At 43.0% G+C, this 25100-nt stretch overlaps 1 protein-coding gene across 3 annotated transcripts in view; it reads right to left on the minus strand.

The window, feature by feature from the left end:
- The window catches only part of PLIN2 (perilipin 2), a 26027-nt gene extending 1904 nt beyond the window's left edge, over positions 1 to 24123 (minus strand). The window contains exons 1-7 of one of the 3 annotated variants that reach the window (XM_006167001.3): positions 24072 to 24123; positions 23791 to 23986; positions 21668 to 21750; positions 18241 to 18526; positions 16639 to 16820; positions 15610 to 15744; positions 13626 to 13913 (exon numbers count right to left, since the gene is read on the minus strand). In XM_006167001.3, the coding sequence (XP_006167063.1) occupies positions 13626 to 13913; positions 15610 to 15744; positions 16639 to 16820; positions 18241 to 18526; positions 21668 to 21750; positions 23791 to 23986; positions 24072 to 24101 (1200 nt within the window). In that variant the 5' untranslated portion in view covers positions 24102 to 24123. Of the gene's footprint in view, positions 1 to 13048; positions 13914 to 15609; positions 15745 to 16638; positions 16821 to 18240; positions 18527 to 21667; positions 21751 to 23633; positions 23689 to 23790; positions 23987 to 24071 lie in introns of those variants that run through there. The other 2 variants (XM_006167000.1, XM_027767679.1) reach the window with 2 other exon arrangements.
- Positions 24124 to 25100: the final 977 nt, after the last annotated feature.

Raw genomic sequence — 25100 nt, forward strand, 5'->3', positions numbered from 1 at the left:
ACATGGGAGTCCAGCAACATAGCCATTACGCTAACTGCTGGTCCCACCATGCCACATCCTGACCCTAGATTTTATTATTTAATAGTTCATTTTTTTAAAATAATGATTTATTTTATTTATTTATGTATTCATTCATTTATTTCTTAATTTGACCAGAGAGAAACAGAGGGCGAGAGTAAGAGAGAAAGGAAGTGAGAAAGCAAGCCACCAGATTCATCGAACCCTGGTCAGCCATGTGGGAGTGTCCAGCGCCTTAACCACCTCGCCACCTGCTAGTCCCTCGGTTTGTTTTTAATAAATGTAAAATAGAAGAGGAAGAAGTGGGTCAGCTAGTAGCACGGTTGTTTAATGAGTGGCTGGATCCCTAGTGGCCAACAGCATGGTTCAAATCCCAGACTTGTGACTTAAAGAACACTGAATATGTGCATGCCCAGAATTCTGAAAGGAGAATGGAGAAGGGAGTGCCATATGACTATCCCCAACTAGGGAGCGCTTTCCCACTTTCTCACTCTCTCTCTTTCTGTATCTGTCCAGCAAGTACATGTGCCCTAAAGCAAACTTAAAAACAAAACAAAAAAGAAGAAGAAGTTACAACATAGAAGATACAGGCATCGGGATTTTCTAGGCCTCTAACAAGGAAACAAGCTGCGATTTTCTACCATTGGCAGGTTAGAGTGCTAGAAAAGAAAAAAAAAAAAGGGCATTTTCACATGAGTAACATGTCAAACTAAGTCTCATCCTAACACTTAACCCTTTTCAAGGTCAATTTCTCACCTCTCAAGTGAGGACAATACCTAACTGACTGGGTTGTAGGTGAAGAATATAGGTAGTAGAAGCTTCAGTTATAGAAGGTGTTCAGTAAACATCAGCTTTTATTCTCTTTAGTTCCTTAAATACCCCCCGACACTCTCTCTCTCTCTCTCTCTCTAAAATAATCTACAGATCAAGTAACTATTAGGACCAGCAGATGGCATAATGGCTATGTTGCTGGACTCCCATGTAGTCGACAGTGTTACGAGTCCTGGATCTGGCAGCTTAAAATTCACACTGGGCACGTGTGTGCGCATCCAAAGTCCTGAGAGGAGAATGGAGAAGGGATTATGGCATGGCCATCACCCATGTGGGGTGATTTCTCACTTTGTCTCTCTCTCTGGTGAGTGTATGCATCTTATAGCAAAAATAAAAAAAAAAAATCAAGTAACTATTGGCCTAAAGTGAATTTCTTTGCAGAATTGGAGATCCCACACTCAAGGTTTCAGTCCCAGCAACCACAACAAAAAGTACCTCTAGTCCCCTAGTCCCTGGATGAATAATTCGCCTTCCACAAGTTCAGAATGCTTCATGTTCAGTTTCTACTAGACTGTCACCAAAGACTATTCTTTTTTTATTTTTCTTTTTTGGAGAGGTTTTTGCTATAGGGCACGTGTGCTTGCCAGACAGACAGAGAGAGACAGAGAGACAGAAAGAGAGAAATCACCCCCCAGGGGGATGGCCATGCTGCAATCCCTTTTCCTCCATTCGCCCCCTCAGGATCTTGGGCACGCACGCAAACGCGCTCGGCGTGAGTTTTAAGCCACCGGGTCTGGGACTCGAACCGCAGTCGACTACATGGGAGTCCAGCGACATAGCCATTATGCTAACTGCTAGTCCCACCAAAGACTATTCTGAACTGCTAAACAGGGGAGGGGACGGCAGCTAAGAGGTGGCCATAGGCTATCAAGTTTCCATGTAAATTTAATTTTAAATTTTATGATTTTAAGAAACGAGGCACAGAGAAGTCCTTCTGCAGGTTTGCAAAATACATCTTTCACTAACATGAGGGAATTTCAAAAAGTTCTTGAAAACACAGAATTAAAGTGCAAGTTTATTTTGGCACAAACAAAATCCATGCATAGTTTTTTCATAATACACATTTTCCACGAACTTTTTGAGGACCCTTCGTATGCTTAGGAACCACTGAAGCTGGTGCATAAGAAGAATGCTAAGTGTAAGGAAAATGATTATGCCCACTAGTGTCTCAGAACCAGACGCTCATTATGAAACTAACGAGGTGACCATAAGACTCCCTGCAAGGACAGGAAGCTGGCAATACATTCTTTTCAAGAAAATCATGTGACTGTGCTAGGATTCCCCAAAACACTGCAAACGTATGCAGGTCATTCACATCACTCAACAACAGGGGGCACTTTTCATATCATAGGTTTCATAATTTCACTTATTTATTACAACAAATTTCCAGAAGGTGGCACTCAATGCATTGAGGATGATGTGTCTCTTTCTATTTTGCATACCGCTGGACCCGAGGTGCCCAGAGCCCTGCAGAGGTAGGGCTACTACAGGAATAGAAACACTGCCTGCAGGATTTAACTCGCTCGTAAAGGTATGCGTGCATGCACGGCTGGTAAATATGACATAGGATCAGGGAAATTAATTCTGAAATGAAACGTAGGTAATAAAGTAAGAAAAAAACCTAAAATTTTGTTTGTTACGTGAAAGTCTAATATAGAGGACTATGAACAATTTGTGTAAGAACCAATAGTTACCTATAAACACTAAATAGAAAGCCTAACCTTATAGAGAGTCTTTTGAATTTTTTTGTTCGATTTTTCTTTTTTTTTTTTTTGGCTAGAGGCTTTTGCCTTAGGACATGTATACTCGCCTGAGAGACAAAGACAGTGAGAAGAAAAGTGAGGAATCACCCCCCAGGCGATGGCCACATCACAATCCTTTCTCCACTCGCCTCCCAAGATCTTGGACACACACCTGGTGTGAGTTTCAAGCCACCAGGTCTGGGACTCAAACCACGGTCGCCCATGTGGCAGTCCAATGACATAACTGCTACGCCATCTGCTAATCCCATGGAGGGTTTGATTTTAACAGGAACCTCCCACCAGCCATAATAGGTTGCTTAAGCAGCTTGGTGTGTGCTTGCAAGTCAGAGGGCCAGAGGCTTCTTCATTTTGCTTTACTTGCTCTTTACCCTTTCTGAGCAATTTGGTACAGCTGAGTGACTGGTGCTCAGCCCCTGCACTAAGGTAGGATGCTTTGTACGCCCTCACTGCCTGGCTAACAAGAGTCTGAGGATGTGGTTAGAACTTTTAGCCTAAGGGGCAGATTAGGACAGATCACAACAAAATTAAAATGATTCTTAGCACTCACTGCACAACATTCAACTAGTCAATGTTAATCCCCTTTTGTTTTGTTTGTCTTAAGTTTTCTGTAGGGTGGGTGCATTGGGATGGGGTGAGGGGAGAGAGGAAGTGGAAAGGCACCCCCATGGGGGACAGTCATGCCACAATCTGTTCTCCGTTTCTCTTTTGGGATTTTGGGCAGGTATACGTGCACCCAGTATGATTTTCAAACTACTAGATCCAGAAATCCAACTGTGCAGTAGGCCATGTGGGCTCCAGTTGCCTTAACCACCATGCCACTGGCTGGCCAGATTCCTTGGTATTAAATTCATTGGATCAGGTACATCAGAGTAGGGCTTCCTCACTCTGGGCACTTGAGTGTCCACGTCCCACTGGGCTGGAGGACTAAAGGAAGAGGATCTTAGTACGACCAGACCATGTGAAGGGTGCTCCTTTCTCTGTCTCTCTCTCACCTTTGTGCACACATCTATCACGGATTAAAAAAAAAAAAAAAAAAAGTTTTTAAGAGTAGGTCTTCTGGGACCAGAGTTATGTCACTGGACTCCCACATAGTAGACCATGGTTCAAGTCCCAGAGTGGGTGGCCTAAACTCACGCCAGGCATGTGCGTGTGTGTGCATGCCCAAAATCCCAAGAAGAGAATGGAGAAGGAATTTCATCATGGCCATCCTCTCTGGAGAGTGATTTCTCACTTTTTTTCTCTGTCACTCCAGCAAGCGCACATGACCTATAGCAAAAATCTCTCTTAAAAAAAAAAAGTCTTCTTAAAATAAGATTTTATGTATTCATTTTTTACGTTTTTTCCATAGGGCAGATGCGCTCACCAGATGGAGAGAGAAAGTGGGTGAGAGAGAAAATGAGAAATCACCCCCCCCCCCAGGGGATGTCCATGCAGCAATCCCTTCTCCTTTATTTTCCTCCTGGGATTTTGGGCATACAAGCACACACGCCACTACATCTGGGATTCAAACAGTGGTCCCATTTTATAGATCCCACACTAAAGATCCCTATTTTTGTTTCAGGTTATAATTATTTGCTCCCAATTTCCTTTGCTTCTCAAAGTGTACTCAGTGGATCACTAGGACCATTTTGTTATTATTATTATTTAGGATTTTGCCATATGGTGCATGTGCTTAGTGGAGAAAGAGAAAGAGAGAGAAAGTGAGAAATCACTCGCCTAGGGAGGACGGCCACACCGCAATCCCCTCTCCTCGATTCTCTTGGAATTTTTGAGAATGCATGCACATGCACCTAGCATGATTTTCAGTTCTCCAGGTCCGGGACTCTGACCACAGTCTGCCATGTGGGAATCCAGCACCTTAACCACCACACCATCTCCTGGTCTCAGAATGTTTTATTTTTAGGGATACTTTATTGATAAGGTATAGATGACTGATCCTACTTCTAGACCTACTTAACCCAGGTGGAACCCAGAAACATGCATTTCCTCAGTCTCCCTGCTGGGGAAGGCTAACTAACAGACCACGTGGTTTCATCTATGCTAAGTGCTCGCTTGGGCTATTTTGCTTAGGAGAGTCCAGCAGATATGTTAGCCACTTCCTTAGCTGAGTTTTCTAGCCTGTGTAGACATGAAACAGGAGAACTGCTCAACTCACACTAGTTAATGTCACTTCAATTATCATTTAAATGGCTAGCTAGAATCCAAAAGTCAGGTGACAGTAGGTGTTAAGGATGTCAAGAAATCAAAATGCTCTGGAACCAGCAGTTAGCGTAATGGCTATGTCGCTGAACTCCCACGTAGTCGACCACGGTTCGCGTCCTGGACCCGGTGGCTTAAACTCACGCCGGGCACGTGTGCGTGCATGCCCAAGATCCTGAGAGGAGAATGGAGGAGAAGGGATTGCGGCGTGACCATCCCCCTGGGGGGTGATTTCTCGCTTTCTGTCTCTATGTCCCTGTCTGTCTGGCGAGTGCACGTGCCCTGTAGCGAAAACCTCTCAAAAAAAATGCTTATACACTGCTGGGGAGAACGTAAAAAGGTGCAGCCACTTTGGAAAACAGCCTGGCGGTTTCTCAAACAATTAAACAGTTTCCATATGACCCCTCAATTTCAGTTCTAGGTCTATTCTCAAGAGAAATGGAAACATGAGTTGAAATGGTCACCCATTTTTCCATCACTGATCTTTACACAAAAACTCATTTAATCTAGTCATGACTTTTGTAAAACACCCATTAACAACATTATCCACCACTTTCCTCACTTCCTTAAGACATATATGGAAGGCTTTAGACCTTTTATTTTCTACTTACAGAAAATATCACGTTAAGTTAGCATTCTCCTTTCCTTTGGTCAATAAAACTTAAAACCTAAATTTCTGCTCTGCCTTTGCTAGATGGCCTTAGGCTTAAATGTCATAGTTTGCAGGCTAATTTTATAACAAACACAAGGAACTTAAAAATTAGCAGCTTGGGCCATTAACGAAGGACAAACAGCATTCTATACAAGAAAATGACTTGAATATTCATCAACAATCTACTCTTTTTTGTTTGTTTATTTAAAGAGTTATTTTATTTAACTTTTTTTTTTTTAATTTATCTTAATTTGACCAGAAAGGAACAGAGCAAGAGAGAGGCAGGGAGAGACAGAAAGTGAGAAAGCTAGCCTCCAGGTCTGGGACTCAAACCGTGGTGGGCCATGTGAGAGTCCAGTCCAGCGCCCTCAACCACCACACCACCTGCCAGCCCCTCAACAATCTACTCTTAAGACCATAAGTCTCTTGAGCAGTTTCTGTCTTTATATTCCTAGCAGTGCAAAGTTCATGCTTTAATCATTAGGATCCCAGATATTAAATTAGCTTATTAACACACACACACACACACACACACACACACACACACACACGGGTAGCTACTTACATATGCAAGTTGTCTCTACAATGAATATATCAAATAGATTTTCAGTGTTTTAGGAAATGTACCAGGTAGCTTTTCAGTGCTAGCCCCAAATGTAGGTATTCTGTCATGGTTCTAATACTGTTTATATGGCCATCTCGAATAGCACTTTCATAAAATCAGGACCAAACTAAAAACCAATGTCTAGTCTATTTCAAGACTTTTCAAAATTCCCCTCTGAAATGTAAAACTTTTCACTATATTTGTCCCATTTCTCTCTAATCTGCAGGCCTAGATTAAGCAAATTAAGCATAAAAGAATTCCTAGATTAAGCAAATTAAGCATAACACTGCCCACCTAGCCCCACCCAAACATTTACCTTTCAGGCTGCGTTCCTATCATTTCACTTAGTCTCTTACCAATAGTCTAAACAACTAAAAATGCATTGTTAATCAGCAGTCTCTCCTGTTCAAAAACAAAAACAAAAAAATACAGAGGCTGCCTGCCTCTCACCACCTCATCAACTGAGAATATGATTTCCCTATCTAACCCTTTCCTTCTGAACACTCCGCTCCTGCCTCTCAGCTCAGTCCCAGCTAGATGCTGAATTAAAATCCTCAACCATCACCAGTCTGGAAAATATGACCTGGGTCTATTCCAGTGACAATCCATTTGACACTGTTTTATTAAGAAGTCAGTAACTTCTAATACATGGAGCAGGGAGTGGCATCAGAATCTCAAAAGGCAAGTGAAGGGAGCAAGAAAGATACATAAAACATTTGTCTTTGGCCTAAGAAGACATGGAACCTTGAAGACAAGACTTTTTTCGTTTCTTGTAGAGGTTTTTGCTAGGGCAAAAACCTTTGTCTTTCTCACCAGAAAGACAAAGAGAGACAGAGAGACAGAAAGCGAGAAATTACCCCCAGGGAGGAATAGCCATGCCGCAATCCCTTCTCCTCCATTCTCTTCTCGGGATCTTGGGCACGCAGGCACACGTGCCCCATGTGAGTTTTAGCCACCAGGTCTAAGACTCGAACCGCAGTCGACTACATGGGAGTCCAGCGACATAGCCATCATGCCAACTGCTGGCCCCGAAGACAAGATTTCTCATTCCAGTTCTTCTCTCTCAACGATCTGATGCTATTACCTTTCCAGTTTCTCCATTTTCCTGATGAAATAGTCTGCTATAGATTAGCCTGACAATTTGGATCCTCAACAATGAGTTATCCTGCATCTCTTCCTTACCAAGTGGCTATTATGAAATATTATGGGATATTCTCTCTCTCTCTAATATATATATATTAGATTTTGCCATAGGGCGTGTGTATTCACCAGAGAGACAGAAAATGAGAATTAACCCCCTGGGGGGATGGTCACGCTGCAATCCCTTCTCCATTCTCTTCTAGGGATATTGGGCACACATACAAATGCACCCAGCATGAGTTTTAAGCCTCTTGGTTCAGTCAAACTGCAGTCGACTATGTGGGAGTCTAGCAATGTAACCATTATACTATCTGTTGGCCCTGGATAGTCTTTATTATAGGATACCTACTGGGAAAGTAAACATGTCTAGCATGAAGGTGTTATACTCTGGGTTATAAACAATAAATATCTTGGTTTATGGGACAAGGACATCTCAGAAAATCATCATGCATGAAGGCCTTGGTACTGGGTCGCTCCTGGATCAGGACAGAGCCCCAGTTAGCCTGATTCAAGTCCAGAGAGTCCAGAAAAGGTCTGGCTTTCCTAAGCTTGCTTTCTAAGGCATCATTTAGACCCTATTTTTTTTAAAGAGGTGTTCACCTTAGAGTATAAGTGCTCACTAGAGAGAGACAGATAGAGATAGTGAAAGAGAAAGTGAGAAATCACACACCAGCATGATTTTCAAGTCACTGGGTCTGGAACTCACACCCCTGCGGGCCATGTGGGAATCCAGCCACATAATCGCTATGCCATCTGCTGGTCTCCCATTTAGACCGAATTATCCTTTATTTTTTTGAAGAGAGATTTTTGCTAGAGGGCAACTGCACTCACCAGCAAGACAGACAGACAGAAAGCGGGAAATCATCCCTAGAGGGGATGGCCACACTGCAATCCCTTCTCCATTCTCCTCTTGGGATCTCACACATAAGTTTTTAAAATATTTGTCACAGGGACCAGCAGATGGCATAATGGTTATGTTACTGGACTCCGACATAGTTGACCACAGTTCAAGTCCCAGACATGTGACTGGGGGGACGTGTGCATGTGTGCCCAAGATCACGAGAGGAGAATGGGTGATTTCTCGCTTTCTGTCTCTGTCTCTCTGGCGAACACACACGAAAACCTCTCTAAAAAATTGTTTTGTCACAAATCTGTCCTGCTCTTTCTTCCTCCTCTCCTCATGAGCCAAGCAATACTCTAAAAGTAGTTTATCAGGTAAACCAAATTTTAGTATTTCCTTTTTTCATGTCATCAGTACCTTATAAAAGTGTATATATTGGATCATTGAGAAAGTCATGACACAGTTTTGCATAAAAAAATACATCACGGGAACCAGCAGTTAGCGTAATGGCTATGTCGCTGGACTCCCATGTAGTCAACCGCGGTTTGCATCCCGGACCCGGTGGCTTAAAACTCACGCCAGGTGCGTGTGCGTGCGTGCCCAAGATCCTGCAAGGAGAATGGAGGAGAAGGGACTGCGGCGTGGCCATCCCCCCTGGGGGGTGATTTCTCACTTTCTATCTCTGTCTCTCTCTGTCTGTCTGGCGAGCGCACGCGCCCTATAGTGAAAATCTCTCAAAAAAAAAAAAAAAATCATGACTTTCCTGACAACTTTTCCCATCATGACTTTTCTTCCTACCTATGGCCTAGGATTATGCACTCACACCTGAACTGCGAAGTTAGAGACACTTCATGTCAGTGTCCCATACATGGTATCCCCATGTCTCTAGTACAAACTAGAAAAAGGCACCCCAGGGACCAGAAGGTGGTGTGGTGGTTAAGGTGCTGGATACTCCCACATGGCTGACCACGGTTCGAGTCCTGGATCTGGTGGCTTCCTTTCTCACTATCCCTCTCTTTCCTTTTCTGTGTCTCTCTCTGGCCAAATTAAAATAAATGAATGAATAAATAAAATTTAATAAATAATAAACTAAAAAAAAAAAGAAAAAGGCACCCCATCCTCAATGCTTCAATTCCACCTGAAGAATCAGATGGAATCTACAGATAAGAAAACTAAAACTCAGAGATTAATGACTAGTACACCATGATCTTTTTTTATTTTTTTTCCCCACTTAGGATGGACTTTCTAAGTCCATATTATTAATACATGAAAAAAAACAAAAGTCCTTGGGCCAGCAGGTGGAGTGTTGGTTAAAGGAACTGGATTCCCACATGATTGACTGTAATTTGAGTCCCACACCTGGCAGTTTGCTTTCTTGCTTTCCCTTTCTCTGGCTCTCTTTGATCAAATTAATAATAATAACAATAATAATAATAATAATAATAATCAGGACCAGCAGTTGGCATAATGGCTATTTCACTGGATTCCCATGCAATTGACCATGGTTCGAGTCCCAGACCCGGTAGCTTAAACCCAAGCTGGGCACATGTGCAAAAGTGCCCAAGATCCCAAGAGGAAAATGGAGGAGAAGGGATTGCAGCATGACCATCCCCACTTTCTATCTCTGTCTCTCTCTGTCTGTCTGGCGAGCGCACGCGCCCTATAGTGAAAATCTCTCAAAAAAAAAAAAAAAATCATGACTTTCCTGACAACTTTTCCCATTGTGACTTTTCTTCCTACCTATGGCCTAGGATTATGCACTCACACCTGAACTGCGAAGTTAGAGACACTTCATGTCAGTGTCCCATACATGGTATCCCCATGTCTCTAGTACAAACTAGAAAAAGGCACCCCAGGGACCAGAAGGTGGTGTGGTGGTTAAGGTGCTGGATACTCCCACATGGCTGACCACGGTTCGAGTCCTGGATCTGGTGGCTTCCTTTCTCCCTATCCCTCTCTTTCCTTTTCTGTGTCTCTCTCTGGCCAAATTAAAATAAATGAATGAATAAATAAAATTTAATAAATAATAAACTAAAAAAAAAAAGAAAAAGGCACCCCATCCTCAATGCTTCAATTCCACCTGAAGAATCAGATGGAATCTACAGATAAGAAAACTAAAACTCAGAGATTAATGACTAGTACACCATGATCTTTTTTTATTTTTTTTCCCCACTTAGGATGGACTTTCTAAGTCCATATTATTAATACATGAAAAAAAACAAAAGTCCTTGGGCCAGCAGGTGGAGTGTTGGTTAAAGGAACTGGATTCCCACATGATTGACTGTAATTTGAGTCCCACACCTGGCAGTTTGCTTTCTTGCTTTCCCTTTCTCTGGCTCTCTTTGATCAAATTAATAATAATAACAATAATAATAATAATAATAATAATCAGGACCAGCAGTTGGCATAATGGCTATTTCACTGGATTCCCATGCAATTGACCATGGTTCGAGTCCCAGACCCGGTAGCTTAAACCCAAGCTGGGCACATGTGCAAAAGTGCCCAAGATCCCAAGAGGAAAATGGAGGAGAAGGGATTGCAGCATGATCATCCTCCAGAGAGGGTGATTTCTCGCTTTCTGTCTCTCTGTCTTTGTCTTTCTGGCAAGCGCACACGCCCTACAGGAAAATCCTCTCAAAATAATAACTACCACCACCAATGGAATTCAACAAATAATTCTTAAAAAAAAAAATCCTTGAACACTCATACACACCATGCCAGGAGTTCATGCAACCAATATTTACAAATCTTCAATAGTTAATTATGTTAGACTTAGTCAGTTTTTTTCTTCTCAAAATAATTGTCCTCCTTGGAGTAAAAAGTCTACTAAATAAAATTTTTTGCCAATTTGTGCAACAGTAAAGCTGCAAGATGTGAGGATACCACAAATCTTGAGACGTGTTGACAACTGAATGAAATGCATGTGGGCACAAACTTGAGACACAAAGGCAGCCAGACAAAACTATGACAATGTGGGGACCAGCAGTTAGCGTAATGGCTATGTCGCTGGACTCCCACATAGTCGACCATGGTTCGCGTCCTGGACCCGGTGGCTTAAAACTCACGCCAGGCGCGTGTGCGTGCGTGCCCAAGATCCCGAGAGGAGAATGGAGGAGAAGGGATTGCGGCGTGGCCATCTCCCCGGGGGGTGATTTCTCGCTTTCTATCTCTCTGTCTCTCTCTCTGGTGAGCACACGCGCCCTATAGCAAAACCTCTCCAAAAAAAAAAAAACTATGACAATGTGCACAGCTCATGGCACAAAGCAAGGACTGGGGAAAAGAACAGTCTTTGCTTAGGAAGAATAGCTTTGAGTCCAGTCTCCCTTTCATAAGTGATTCAGTTAGTACTATAACTCTTGTAATGGGGATGTCGAGAGGGGAATGCAACTGGGATTCAAAGGTGTATGCTCAGAATAAGAAAGCATGTGTAAAGCTGTAGCATATGAATTTTCCAGTTAGTTGCAATAAACCACAAAATACCATCTTTGCAGTTTTGAGGCAAAAAGAGGCAGGGTCATGTCTAATTTGGAGGCAGAGACTCTAGAAAATGCCATTCCCTAGAGGCAGGCAGGCACATGAATGATAGGCTCCATCTTGGAAACCCCTAAGTCACACAGACACCAGAAGCTTCCGATCTGCAAGACAAATTAAGGAGTAGCTTCAAATATCTCAAGGAGTTCCTGCCCTCCGCTTAACTCACCTGTTTACTGATTCCTTGAGTTATAGTAAAGAAAAAAATTTGTAACTTGATTTTAAAAAATCTTGATAGACTCACTAATACTAAAGGAACATGAAAAGTTATACACTGCTTTATTATTTTTGTGGGAAGAAAGGGTTTAGTCAGGGAAGAAAGAGGAGACAAATGTGACTTTGACTTTGGTTCTGCTGAAGGGCAGTCTGGCTTACCTTTCAACAGGATCAGAAGCACATAGCTCTATTTCACAAGTTATTAGGTTTGGTTTTTTTTGAAAGTTTAACATAATGCAGCTTGGTGATAGAAGCATGACAGTTTCTAAATAACTGACAACCACTGAAGGGCTCTTCCCTAGGCAGGAGGTAAAAAGACCTCCATTCTATAAGAGGCTCCGTGTGTTTTTACTTCTAGTTATTCTCACATGATCTTCTGTAGCTATCTCACCAACAACTGAAATTAGTGGCTTTCTCCCAAAGTGACAATACAGTAAGTTAAGTCCAGCTGAGGCTGGACACTGAATGATCTCACTTCAAGGCTCACACTTTAACAGGCTCCTTGGCAGGAAATGCCTATTTGCCTTATGTGAGAGTAACACATTGAAGTCTTCCACTGGCTTAAAAGCCCACTCTCAGGGGTCCAGTAAATTGGCAAATGAAGTGGACAACCATTACCTGGAAAAATTCTAATATGCACATTAGCTCTTAATTTAAAACCTGTTATTAAACATTCCTCTTTTTTGTCAAAGGGCACTTGTGCTGACCAGAGAGAGACGGGGAGGGAGGAAAAAGCACCCTGCATGGGGAATGGTCGAGCTCATTCATCTCTCCCTCCTTTCAAGATTCTGGGTGCATACACACATGCACCCAGCATGTTTCTCAAGACACCAGGTTTGGTCCACAAATATTCAATTTCTAACATTAGTCTTTCATTGGGTCTGGCTCTCACATATTCTTTTTTTTTTTTAAAGAATTATTTCTATTTAACTTTATTATTATAATCATTATTACTTTCCAGTTTGATCAGAGAGAGACAGAGAGAGAGAGAGAGAGGAAGTGAGAAAACAAGCCACTAAGTCCGAGACTTGAACTGTGGTTGGCCATGTGGGAGTCCAGCGCCTTTAACCACCATGCCACTTGCCGGCCCCCAAATATTCTTTTAGCATTATTTTTCCAGTGTTATCTTCCTGCTAAATTCCCCAGCATGCCAATTTAAATGAACGTGTATATGTTAATAACCTTGTCATGCAGGTCAAGCAGCTTTACGGAAACAACACAGAAAGCACATGGAACAAACAGCACAAAACTGATCTATTCTGCAGTGAATTTTATTGGGTCCAAAGGTGGCACTCCTTTGTAAGAAATAAAAAACTAAAATCAATTTGTACAAACATGCGTCATGAGATAAACCAATGATGGAGCCACCAAAATCAGATTGGAACAGACTCCAGCTTAAACTTCAGGGTATTTTTATTCAATACAGAGAATAACCGTGGCCATAAAATGGTCACAGGAGATGATAAGTGCACTTGAACTTTGTGGGAATTCTGGCTAAACTCTGACAAGCCTATTACACACTTCTTACCAGCCAGGTAAACAGCTCCCTTATTAATGCCAGAAACGTTAAAGCTTGTAATCCAGCTGGGAACTTTAAAGCTTGTCATCCAGCCACTCAAGTGGCTGTTTCCCAATTTAGAGCGGTCTAGCAGGTTAATTTCAGCATAATAAAAGATGTTATCTGGTTGGCTGCATCATGCATTAGTGGCAGGAACAGGCTTAATGAGTTTTGTGCTCAGATTCCTGTGCCTCCTGGCTGGTCTTGTCCATCTCTGCACCGTGGTCCTGAGCATTCTGAGACTCAGTCACCTGAGGATAAAAGGGACCTACCAGCCAGTTGAGGGGTGTGTTGTTAACAAGATAATCCATCACATCATCTAAAGATTCCTTCATTTTCTGCAGCTGCCCCTTGCTAGAAGTAAGGCTGTTAGATACTTCCTTAAAGGAGGCAGCACGGCGGAACACGGAGTAGATGTCGCCAGCCATCACCCCCAAGTGATTGGCCTGATCTTGGATGTTCTGTGGTAACCCTTGGATGCTGGACAAGAGGGTGTGGCACGTGGTCTGGAGCTGCTGAGTCAGGTTGCGGGCAATAGCAAGAGTACGTGACTCGATGTGCTAAAAATAAAAGAAACTTAAGAATTAGCAATGAGTCCAACATTGCCGTGTATGAATTAGTTCCATCACAGTAAGCTGGTTTATGTGTTTACCACATTAAGTGGATTCTGCGATTTTTTAAAAGTCTTTGTAATGACCCTGAATACAGCACTATTATTTGTATTTCATAGATACAAACAAAAGCTTAGGGTTTTTGTAACTTGCCCACTAACAGCTGGGAAATAGCTAAGTAGGGGTTCCACTAGTGCCTGAGTCTCCAAAGTTCATCATCCTAAGCCAAAGAAAATATAGCAGGCAAAGGGAGACCAGACAGGATGAAAATACACTCTTCACATTAAAAGTACAACACGTGATATGAACAGTTGACATTAATTTCAAAGGCAAATGCATACTAGCTTTTGAAACACAAAGATACACCTTTTAGGACTATAATCTGCTATGTCTTCTGTCTAGAACATTAGTCTCCTTACTGCCTTTCACCTACATGATTCACTTATTATCCACAGTTCTCAGCTTTACACTCATCTCATCTAGGAAGCCATCTGACTCTCCTACCCCCAGTCTAAGGCTGTGTTGAGAAGCCTCCCTCTATATTCTCAGTACCTGTATTTTTTGCTGTCAAAAAACACTATGGGAGGGAACCAGCAGTTAGCATAATGGCTATGTCGCTGGACTCCCACGTAGTCGACCATGGTTCACGTCCCGGACCCGGTGGCTTAGAACTCACACCGGGCGCGTGTGCGTGCGTACCCAAGATCCCAAGAAGAGAATGGAGAAGGGATTGTGGCGTGACCATCCCCCCTGGGGGGCGATTTCTCGTTTTCTATCTCTATGTCTCTCTTTGCCTGTCTGGCAAGCGCATGCGCCCTATAGCGAAAACCTCTCAAAAAAAAAAAAAAAAAAAACACTATGGGGGGCCAGCAGATGGTGTAATGGTTATGTCGCTGGACTCCCACATGGCCGGTCACAGTTCAAGTCCTGGACCTGGCAGCTTGAAACTTACACTAGGTGCATGCACATTTGTGCCCAAAATCCTGAGAGGAGAATGGAGAAGGGATTGTGGCATGGCCATCTCCCTGGGGCTGATGTCTTACTTTCTGTCTGTCTGTCTGTCTGTCTCTCTCTCTGGCAAGTATATGTGCCCTATAGCAAAAATCTCTCTCAAAAAAAAAAAAAAAAAAAAAGCTAAGGGGTCAGCCAGTGGCATGGTGCTTAAGGCAGCTGCATCCCACATGGTTGACTATGCAGTTAAAGTTCCAGACTCGGCAGTCTAAAAAACATGCTGGGCACATGTGTACGTGTGTCCAAAATTCCAGAGGAGAAGGGATTATGCATGCCCATCCATGGGTATGCTTTCTTACTTTCTCTGTCTGTCTGTCAGTCTGTGTGTGTCTCTCTCTAGTAAGTACATGTGCTCTCTAGCAAATTAAAAAAAAAAAAAACTGTGACAGTCTAGCTGCCTGTATTCTCTATTACTCTGCACCCACTAAAAGAGTAAGTCTTGCGGGACCAGCAGTTATTCCATAAAGTTACACTCAGTTTTGCTTTCCTCACACATAACTGCTAACCAATGTATACAGTGTTGTTTAAGCATTTGACACAATCATCTAAGAAAAATTATGTGAAAATTGAACTAGACAGTCTGATAAGAACTCCTTCAGACCCTGTGCAGAATAACCCTGTGCTGTCGTCTTACCTCGGTACAGTGGGATTCGTCCGTATCATCATAACCGATGCTTCTCTTCCACTCCACCCATGAGAGATAGAGCTTATCCTGGGCGTCCTGAATTTTCTGGTTGGCACTATACACATTCTGCCTGGCAAATTCAATCTAGGACACATCGAAATAAGGCAAGGGAAGAAACTAATCAGATATTTGTGTTAGCCTATTTACAAATCTATAATGTGAATCAGGCAACATAAAAAAAAATCCAGAATTTCCACAAGAGTTTATTCCTGCCCCTGCTATCCTGTTGTCAATTTTGTTAAGTAAACCAAGAAGTCGTGACTCATTACTGCCTCTATTTACCTATCAAACCTCTGGCTCCAAATTTACCTTGGGTTTAGCACCGGTAAAATAATTAAAATTTAATGTGTATCATGTGGGAAGTATAAGTCAGAAATTACAAAAGAAAAAGGAAATCAATTCTCCTTTTTTCCTGTTGCCAGCCACCTATTTCCTCTTCTAAGAAGAAATGATGTCCCCGTGCAGTACAGTACACGCTGTTCTGTAATTTGGCAATCTCTCACGACTACACAGTACTCTATTGTGATGTGGTTGAATCACTTCCCTGTGTGCTGTTGTAGTCTCTTGCAACTCTAAGTAAATATACATTTATATATCATAGGATAAATTCCTAAACGCAAAACTCCTTAGGCTATACGTGTGTTTGTAAGGTTCTTGGTAAGGTTCTTAGAACCTTACAAACACACGTCGGTCCCTTAAAGCCTCCTGAAGCACATCATTACCAACATCAAAATGTGTTAACGTGACAGGACAAGTCAAGTATTTGTATTTGACCACTCAGAGCAAGATAAAATGTCACTTTGATTGTTTTAGCTACTTATATTTCCTTTCCTGTAGTTGTCTGTTTACTTTGTCCATTTTCCTACTTTCTGGTTTGTAAGGTAAGATTAAAATTCTTGGATGTCATAGTTACCTTTACTTTAACCCCTCAAGATAAATGGAATCACTTTGGGTACTTTCAAATGAAGCTTTACTCACCAGGTGAAACGTGGAATGGAGCTGAGAAATGGTCTCTTGGCTTTTTTGCTTAGCTTCTTTAACCCTGCTGAGAGCCTGCTGGTAGGCACGTGAGCGGAGCTTGGTAGACAGGGATCCCAGTCTGACATAATAACTTGGCTTCTGAGTCAAATCAAATCCTTCAAGTTTTTTGGCTTCTTTTTCTAAAATTAAGAAAAAAGGAATTGGGATCAGCAGTTAATGTAATGGCTATGTCGCAGAATTCCCATGTAGTTGACCGCAGTTCAAATCCCGGACCTGGTGGCTTAAACTCACACAGGGCACATGTGCATGCATGCCCAAGATCCTGAGAGGAGAATGGAGGAGAAGGGATTGTGGCATTGCTGTCCCTCCTGGGGGGTGATTTCTCGCTTTCTTTCTCTCTGTCTTTCTCTGTCTTTCTGGTGAGTGCACGTGCCCTATAGCAAAAACCTCTAAAAAAAAAAAAAAGTAGAAAGAAAAAGGGATAAGGGAAACACAAAGGATCACAGCTATCAGTAGTCAAGCTTGACCTCTAACCTGGGTCTTACTTCGTGACTATTCACCCACCTCGCAACTCATTTTCCCAGGACTGCTTATATCTGCTACTGCTAACACACACTTGACCACCCTGAATGTATTCCATATTGGATACATACTGTATATATCTACATGTCTCTATATGTTTATTCCAATTTCAGCGAGCTTCTTGAGCAAAACAGTAGCTGGCACATTAGTGCCCACTTTCATGATTCATTTTAATGATGCTGCTGTAAAATAACTCATTAAAAAGAACCTATTAGGCCAGCCAGAGCCTATTGTTTGAGGGAGCCAGATGCACATATCCAGCCTAGATCTTGCAGCTTAAGAAACACACCAAGCGTGTTGTACTGACATGCCTGAAATCCTGAAAGGAAGGAGAGATGGAGTACAAGGCACTGCGGCATGACTGTGCCCCAAGGTGGGTGGTGCTATCCTTATTTTTCTTTCTCTGTCTGGCAAGTACACACACCCTTAGGCAAATAAAAAAAAAAAAGAAAGAAAATATTTTTCAGGGCTAATTTCTCCTAAAGTTTCAAACCTTACTATGTGCAATTCAGTGTGACCTTTAAGATTGCTTTAAGGAGAAAAATCTATAGAGACAGAAAGATTAGTGGGAAAGATTCCTAGAAAAGGAAATGGGGAATGACTACAGACAGGCATGCAGGACCTTCTGGGGTGACAGAAATGTTCTAAAACTGGATTGTGATGATGGTTGTGCAATTCTGTAAACTTAATCTTAAAATATGTGTTTTTTTTTGAATGAAGCAATCTTGAAAAGATTCCTTTAAAATATAAAGCCTTTCTTTTTTTTTTTTTAAATTGCTTGTGGGTGCACGTGCTCACCAAGGAGACAGAGAGAGAGAGGGAATGAGAAAGCATCCCCAACATCACAACCCCTTCTCCTCCATTTTGCCATCCCACGGGGGTTTGGGGCACAAACACACACGTACCTGGCATGGATTCACACTGTGGTCAGCCATGTGAGATCCAGCTCCCTTAACTACTAGGCAATGGGGTTGGCCCAAGATATAAAACATTACTTCAAGATAAATTTCCAATTACCTAGCTCCTTCTCAGTGAGAGGGAGGTACTGGTCTACCAGCAGCTCTGATTTAGTGAGTGCATTTTCAACTCCACTGCTCATAAACTGCACCATCCGACTCCCCAAGACTGTGTTAATACTGCCGTTGACCACAGACTTGGTCTTCTCCACACTGCCAGTCACTGCTCCTTTCGTTTTGTCTACCACTCCTGTGATTGTGCTGGCCACAGAATCTTTGGCCCCAGTCACAGTAGTCGTCACAGCATCTTTTGCCCCAGTCACAGCACCTCTGGCACTGGCCACAACCTGCAAGTAGAAAAGCAGATCACGTGGCTGGTGAGAAGCAGGCACAAATGCCTGTTTAAGGGCTTAACTAAGGCGGCATCGTCAAAGAATGAAAGAAGAAAGCTGGCTCTTCGACTCTTCCTTGGGCTAGTTGCTAAGACTTGATAAACCTGAATTTCCTATCAAGTGCATATTCCTCAAGGGTTGTCAAAGGAGCAAATAAATGGATATGAAATTTGTCAACTTGCCAAGATGGCAAGTTGGCTTGTTGTTGTTCTGTTTTCAACTAGAAGAGCTTTCGTGACATAGGGTACTCTAGAGAAGAAAGCATCTTCCATGTTGGCATTCTTATATTGAGAGTAGCTTGTGCCTGCCTGCGAGACTAGACACAGGTACCACATGTACCCCGCCCTTTGCAGACAGCCCCAGAAGCTCACATATGGGAAGAAGGTCACCCTACTAGATGTGTTCTTAGATATCTGTCATTAACATAGTTCTTTTTTTTGTTTTTAAAATGTTTTTCTATATATTTTGTTTTTATTCATTTATTTATTTATTTACTTACTTATTTTAGTTTGACCAGAGAGGGACAGAGTGAGAGAGAGAGAAAGCGAAAGTGAGAAAGCAAGTCACCAGGTCCAGGGCTTGAACCGCAATTGGTCATGTGGGAATCCAGCGGCCTTAACCGTGCCACCTGCTGGCTCCTCACATAGGACTTTCTAAATCCCCTGATTGTCTTGGTTGTATTCATGAAACTCAAAGGTAGCCTATGGCTGGCTCATTTTCCTCTTTGTTCAAGTGTAACATGAAAGATGCTGACTGGTACAAAAGAGTCTCTCCCTTTGTGTCTATGTAACAACATAATTATTTCTGTGTATGCTTAACTGAGTTCAGTTCCCCTCAAATACAACACCAGTATTTTTTTAAATTATTTTTTTCTTATTTAAATGTATTTATTTATTTATTTAAATTTAACCAGAGAGGGACAGAGAGAGAGAGAGAAAGTGAGAAAAGCAAGTTGCCAGGTCTGGGACTCAAACCATGGTAAGCCATGTGGGAGTCCAACAACTTTATCCACCACGCCTCCTACTGGCCCCACAACACCAGTATTTCTAACTGAAGAATGATTCTAGGGAAGTAAGATAACTATTGACTTCTGAGTTGCTATGAGGGAAAAAAAAAGAAGCCAATTGGGAGACAGTCCAGGTTCCCAATCCAACTGAACTAACTCACATTTCTGCTTTCCACATTGGAGTGAGGGGAGAAAAGAAAGGGAACATGAAAGAGTCCTCCCAGGCACACCTCAGACATTGAGCATCAAGTTTTCAAAGCCATTAACTGGTGACTTGCCCAAGATCGCACGTGAAAGGTAGACTAAACACCTGAATTCTAAATTAGTCCGGGGCTATTTTCATATGAAAAGAGAGATGGCTTTAAGCCAGAATGTGCCCCACCATACCCCAAACAAAAAGGATGGTAAAGACTGGGATAGGGAGCCAGCAGGTGGCACAGTGGTTAAAACACTGGACTCCCACGTGCCAACTGGGGTTCAAATTTCAGAGCCAGCAGCTTGAAACTCACACCAGGCACATGTGCATGTGTGCCCAAAATCCTGAGAGGAGAATGGAGGAAAAGGGACTGTAGCATGGCCGTCTCCCCATGGGGTGATTTCTCACTTTCTTGTCTCTCTCTGTCTTCCTGGTGAGGGCATACACCCTATAGCAAAAATCTCTCTCAAAAAAAAAAAAAAAAAAGTCTGGGATTTGAGACAGGGAAAACAGCACCAAACTCACTCCACTTGAAAGCTTAATTACAAGGATACTGCTATCACCATAATTCTAGTTACATGGTTAAATAAGAATAAAGCTTTCAGTTCAATTACAATCTAGTGTCTTTTCCAGTACTAGTTATTCCAAGAAGGGGCTAATTCCACTAAGAATAGCTAACGGTTAATGTTAAACTCTTTTAAGCAAAAAAAAGAAAAATTATTAACTCTCTGTCCTTTTAACTACAATCGTCTTTTCTTCCAAGTCTCCATATTTCTTCAAACACAGTGAGAGTAAATTATCCACAGAACTAGGTTGTTTTGTAAGAATCTTAAATTTTTTGGGGTCGGCAGGTAGTGTGGTGGTTAGAGGCACTGGACTTCCACGTGGCTGACTGTGGTTCAAGTCCTGGGTCTGGCAACTCGCTTCCTCTCTTTCTCTTTCTTTCTCTCTCTGTGGCTTGCTCTGGTCAAATTAAAAATAACAATATGATTAATTAAATAAATAAAATAATTATTGAAAAAAAGAATTTTGGGACCACCAGTGTAATGGCTATGTCGCTGGACTCCCATGTAGTTGACCGCGGTTCAAGTCCCAGACACAGTAGCTTAAACTCACGCGGGGTGCATGAGCGTGAGTGCCCAAGATCCCGAGAAGAGAATGAAGAAGAGATTACAGCATGGCCATGCTCCTGGGGGGGGAGGGGGAGTGAGTTCTTGCTTTCTGTCTCTCCTCTGTTTCTCTCTTTCTGGTGAGCTCCTGAGCCCTGTAGCAAAAACCTCTCCAAAGAAAATAAAAGGTGCCTTGACAATATTATACAGAAATCATCAAAATTTAAAAACATCACAAATAGAAAATAACTCTCATCATTAGAATAGGCTCAAACAATATAAATGAAAAAGTTTAAACACAGCATTTTGTGCCACGCTATATTCTTAATTTGAAAGACTATTTTGGGGCATAGCTGGAACAAAGGACCACCAGCGTGGATGGGTCTATTATTTTTGTCAACATTGGCTAGCTGTCCCACAGAATGGTAATCCACACCAGCACTTCACCAAGCCAAATGAGAAAAGGTTCTAAATACCATCTTTCCATTTCATTTATCCAACATTGTCACAAGGGAATCGGTTATTTAAGAAAGCAACTTCATTAGCAGTGGCAAGAACACAAACTGATAGGCATCAGACTAAAGTCGGCTAGTTCTCCTCTGCTTCTTAGACTTAACCTGTAACAGTCCAGGAAGTCAGGAGTGGCAATTACTCTTGCAAAAATATACCCAGGTTGAGAGAACAAATGAACATTTGCCGTTTATGGTATGTACAGCCTGTGCTAAACAGACAGAATGTGAAAACATGTGAGGTGACAAGCCTCAGCACTTTTGTCCCAAGCTCACCTGGGTTGTTGGCTGATTCAGAATAGGCAGTTTCTCTTCAATCCTGTCTAACCCCTTACAGGCATAGGTATTGGCAACTGCAACTGGAAGAATCACAAGTGGGAAAAAAATGTTAGTATAACAATTGGTATGGAATGAACACACATTACTATTCTTTATACCTTTGGCCTATCTTTTTAAAAAGCAATAAGTCCAGCCAGCAGTGTAGATCCCACATGCCAACAGCGTGGTTCAAATCCTGGACCCAGGTGCTTTAGAAACACACTGGACATACATATGTGTGTGCCCAAAATTAAGAGGAGAATGGCAAAGGGATCATGTCATGGCCATCCCCCTGAGGGGTGATTTCTCACTTTCCCTCTCTCTTTTTGGCAAGCACATACACCCTGTAGCAAAGTAAATAAATAAATAAGTAAAAAGGAAGCTGCTTATGTAAACTATGTGATCCCAAAAAATTCAATTCTTGGGACCAGCAGTTAGTGTAATGGCTATGTCGCTGGACTCCCATGTAGCTGACCACAGTTGGAGTCCTGGATCCAATGACTTAAACTCACGCCGGGTGCGTGTGCGTTTGTGCCCAAGATCCTGAGAGGAGAATGGAGGAGAAGGGATTGCGGCATGGCCATCCCCCCTGGGGGGTGATTTCTCGCTTTCTGTCTCTCTGTCTCTCTGGCAAGCGCACGTGCCCTATAGCAAAAAACTCAAAAATAAAAAAAAAAAGGAAACAAACAAAAACAACAACAACCAAAAAAAAAAAACCTCAGTTCTTGGGCTGGCAGGTGGCATGGTGTTTAAGGTGTTAGACTCCCACATGGCCAACCACAGTTTAAGTCCTGACCTCAGTTCTTGGGCTGGCAGTGGCATGGTGTTTAAGGTGTTAGACTCCCACATGGCCAACCACAGTTTAAGTCCTGAACCTGGCAGCTTGATTTCTCACTTTCTCTCTCTTGCTCGCTCTCTCTGTCTCTCTCTCTCTCTGATCAAATTAAAAAATAATAATCATGATGAATAAAATAATTATTCTTTAAAAACTCAATTTTTTTTTGAGAGACTTTTGCTATAGAGCACCTTTAAAAACTCAATTTTTTTTTTAGAGACTTTTGCTATAGAGCACATGTGATCACCAGAGACAGAAAGCAAGAAATCATCCCCAAGTGGGGATGGCCACGCTGCAATCCCTTCTCCTCTGTTCTCCTCCTGGGATCTCAGGCACATACGCACATGCGCCTGGCTTGAGTTTGAAGCTACTGGGTCTGAGACTCATACCACGGTTGGTTATGTGGGAGTCCAGGGACATAACTGCTACACCAACTGCTGGCCCCATTAAAAAACAAAAAAACTCAATTCTTAAAAGTTCACTCCTGGATCCTTCCTTTGTGCTCTTAATTGCCAACACAGAAATATCTTTGGGCAATGTTTGTTTGCTTACTGTTCTTTTTTTAAAAATTTGCCTGTGGTGGCCAGAGGGTGTTCACAGAATGGAGGGATGGGGAAAGAGAGAAAGAGAGGAGGGGAGAGAGAGAGAGAGAGAAAGTTGGAGAGCAACTCCCCATGATAGATGAATGGTCGCTCTGTAATCCCCTCCATTTCTCCTTCCTTTCAGGATTTTGGGCACACACACACACACACACACACATACAAACCCGGCGTGTTTTTTAAACCAGCAGGTCCAGGACTCAAACCACTCAGCTGCCCATGTGGGATCCAGCTGCCTTAACCACCATGCTATTGGCACAGCCCTATTTATATCTCTTTTAAGAGGGAGAGAGAGGCACCCCTGATATCTCACCATCCTGAGATCCTCATCCCAGTCTTCTAGTCAATCAAGGTCACCAGCTCAACCAGCATGTTTGGGTTGACCTGGGATCTGAACCCACATGGCTCCAGAACTGCACAGTACTGCCCTACTGCCTGTGCCACCATGTGCCTCTGGGTGATTTTTAACTCGAATATCATGAATACTTGCCATTTGTTTGACACAGGCCTTCTATGACAATGAGGGCCATCTGAGTTTCCAGTTAAAGGCAGTATGTGTCTCAGGGTGGCTGAGGACTTTCTGATGTTACGGCTGTGTGCTCAGGACTTTGGACTGCACCTTGAGGCGGAAAAAAATTAGAACTCACTTTGTGGCTCCAGCTTCTGGATGATTGGCAAAGCACTCGTCACGGCTACCGAGGTCATGGTCTTCACACCCCTCTCTGCCATCTCACACACGGACCTCAAGTAGGGGTACTGGTCCTTTGTGCTGACATACACCGTGGACACAAGATCATACGTGGAGCTCACCAAGGGCAGGTTGGCCACCCGAGCCACCACGCTCTGGAACAAAAGAGAGGGGTTTATTAACTTCTCAAAATACCCAGGGAAAGAAGGGACTCAAGAAATAGTTACTTAAAATGCATACCGGTTGTGGGTCAACTGCAACAGATGCCATTTTTCCCGCTGGAGAAAGTAACCTGTGGGAGAGAGACACTTCAGGACGCTGGTTAAGACTCTCCCAGATTCATTCCCCAAACCAAGCAAATGCTAATTTCAAACAGAAAAATAAAAGATCAGCCAAGTGTATTTTTCTGCATTTCTCCCCACAGTCTGGCTCTGAGTCCTCCCAGGACACTGACACCTTCTAATGCAAGGTTTCAGAGAGTATGTGTACCATTTCGGGAGAAAAGACGCCCAGCAAAGCAAAGCAAAGCAGAGGTGGTGAAATATTTGTCTTGCTTCTCTGCCGGGATACTAGAAATGCGTTCAAAGGGCACTATCTGTTCACAAAAATGCTAACCAAGTAAAATCCATGTTAAGACTAAAGACATTTCAAAAAGAAGGTCAGTCAGCACTTGCCTGGGAATCAAGTAAGAACTGTCAAATGGAGCATTGGGTGGGGCTGCCTTTTTACCATCTCGTGAAATGACTGAAACCGCTGATAATTTAGGGGAGACCGAGCAGAAGAGGTAGGAGGCGCTCCGAGGAACTGAGACACTTCAGGACGTTTAAATGTAACCTTCGTGTCACCAGTGCCCCACACCCACACGAAACCGCCTTGCGGCTGGACAGCAGAGGTGGTAGGGACAGAACCTGCGTGGTGGCTCGGATCTTCTGGACCTTTCAGCTCGCCCTGCAGCCGCAAAGGTCCGGGTTCTGGACACTTAAGGACCGCCCTGAAGGCGGAAGTCAGGAGCCAGGTCGGAGCCCCGCGGTCTCGGTGTACCCCATAAGATGCTGCCTTCGGACGACTTCCTAACGCGTCTCCCTTTAAATAATGTCCCTTCGGGGCCACGGGAATGCGTCCCCACAACCATCCTGGGCAAGCCCAGTGACTTGATAGCACCCGCACTGACGCTGTCGGGAGCAAACAAGCCGCACGAACAGAAGCGAGGGCCGAAAGCGCACGCCCAGGGGATGTCACCCCCTCCCCTTCCCAGCCAGGCCCCGGAAG

The sequence above is a fragment of the Tupaia chinensis genome, unplaced genomic scaffold, assembly GCF_000334495.1.
Source record: "Tupaia chinensis unplaced genomic scaffold, TupChi_1.0 Scaffold144392_1, whole genome shotgun sequence".
In the NCBI taxonomy this organism is placed as follows: Eukaryota; Metazoa; Chordata; class Mammalia; order Scandentia; family Tupaiidae; genus Tupaia; species Tupaia belangeri.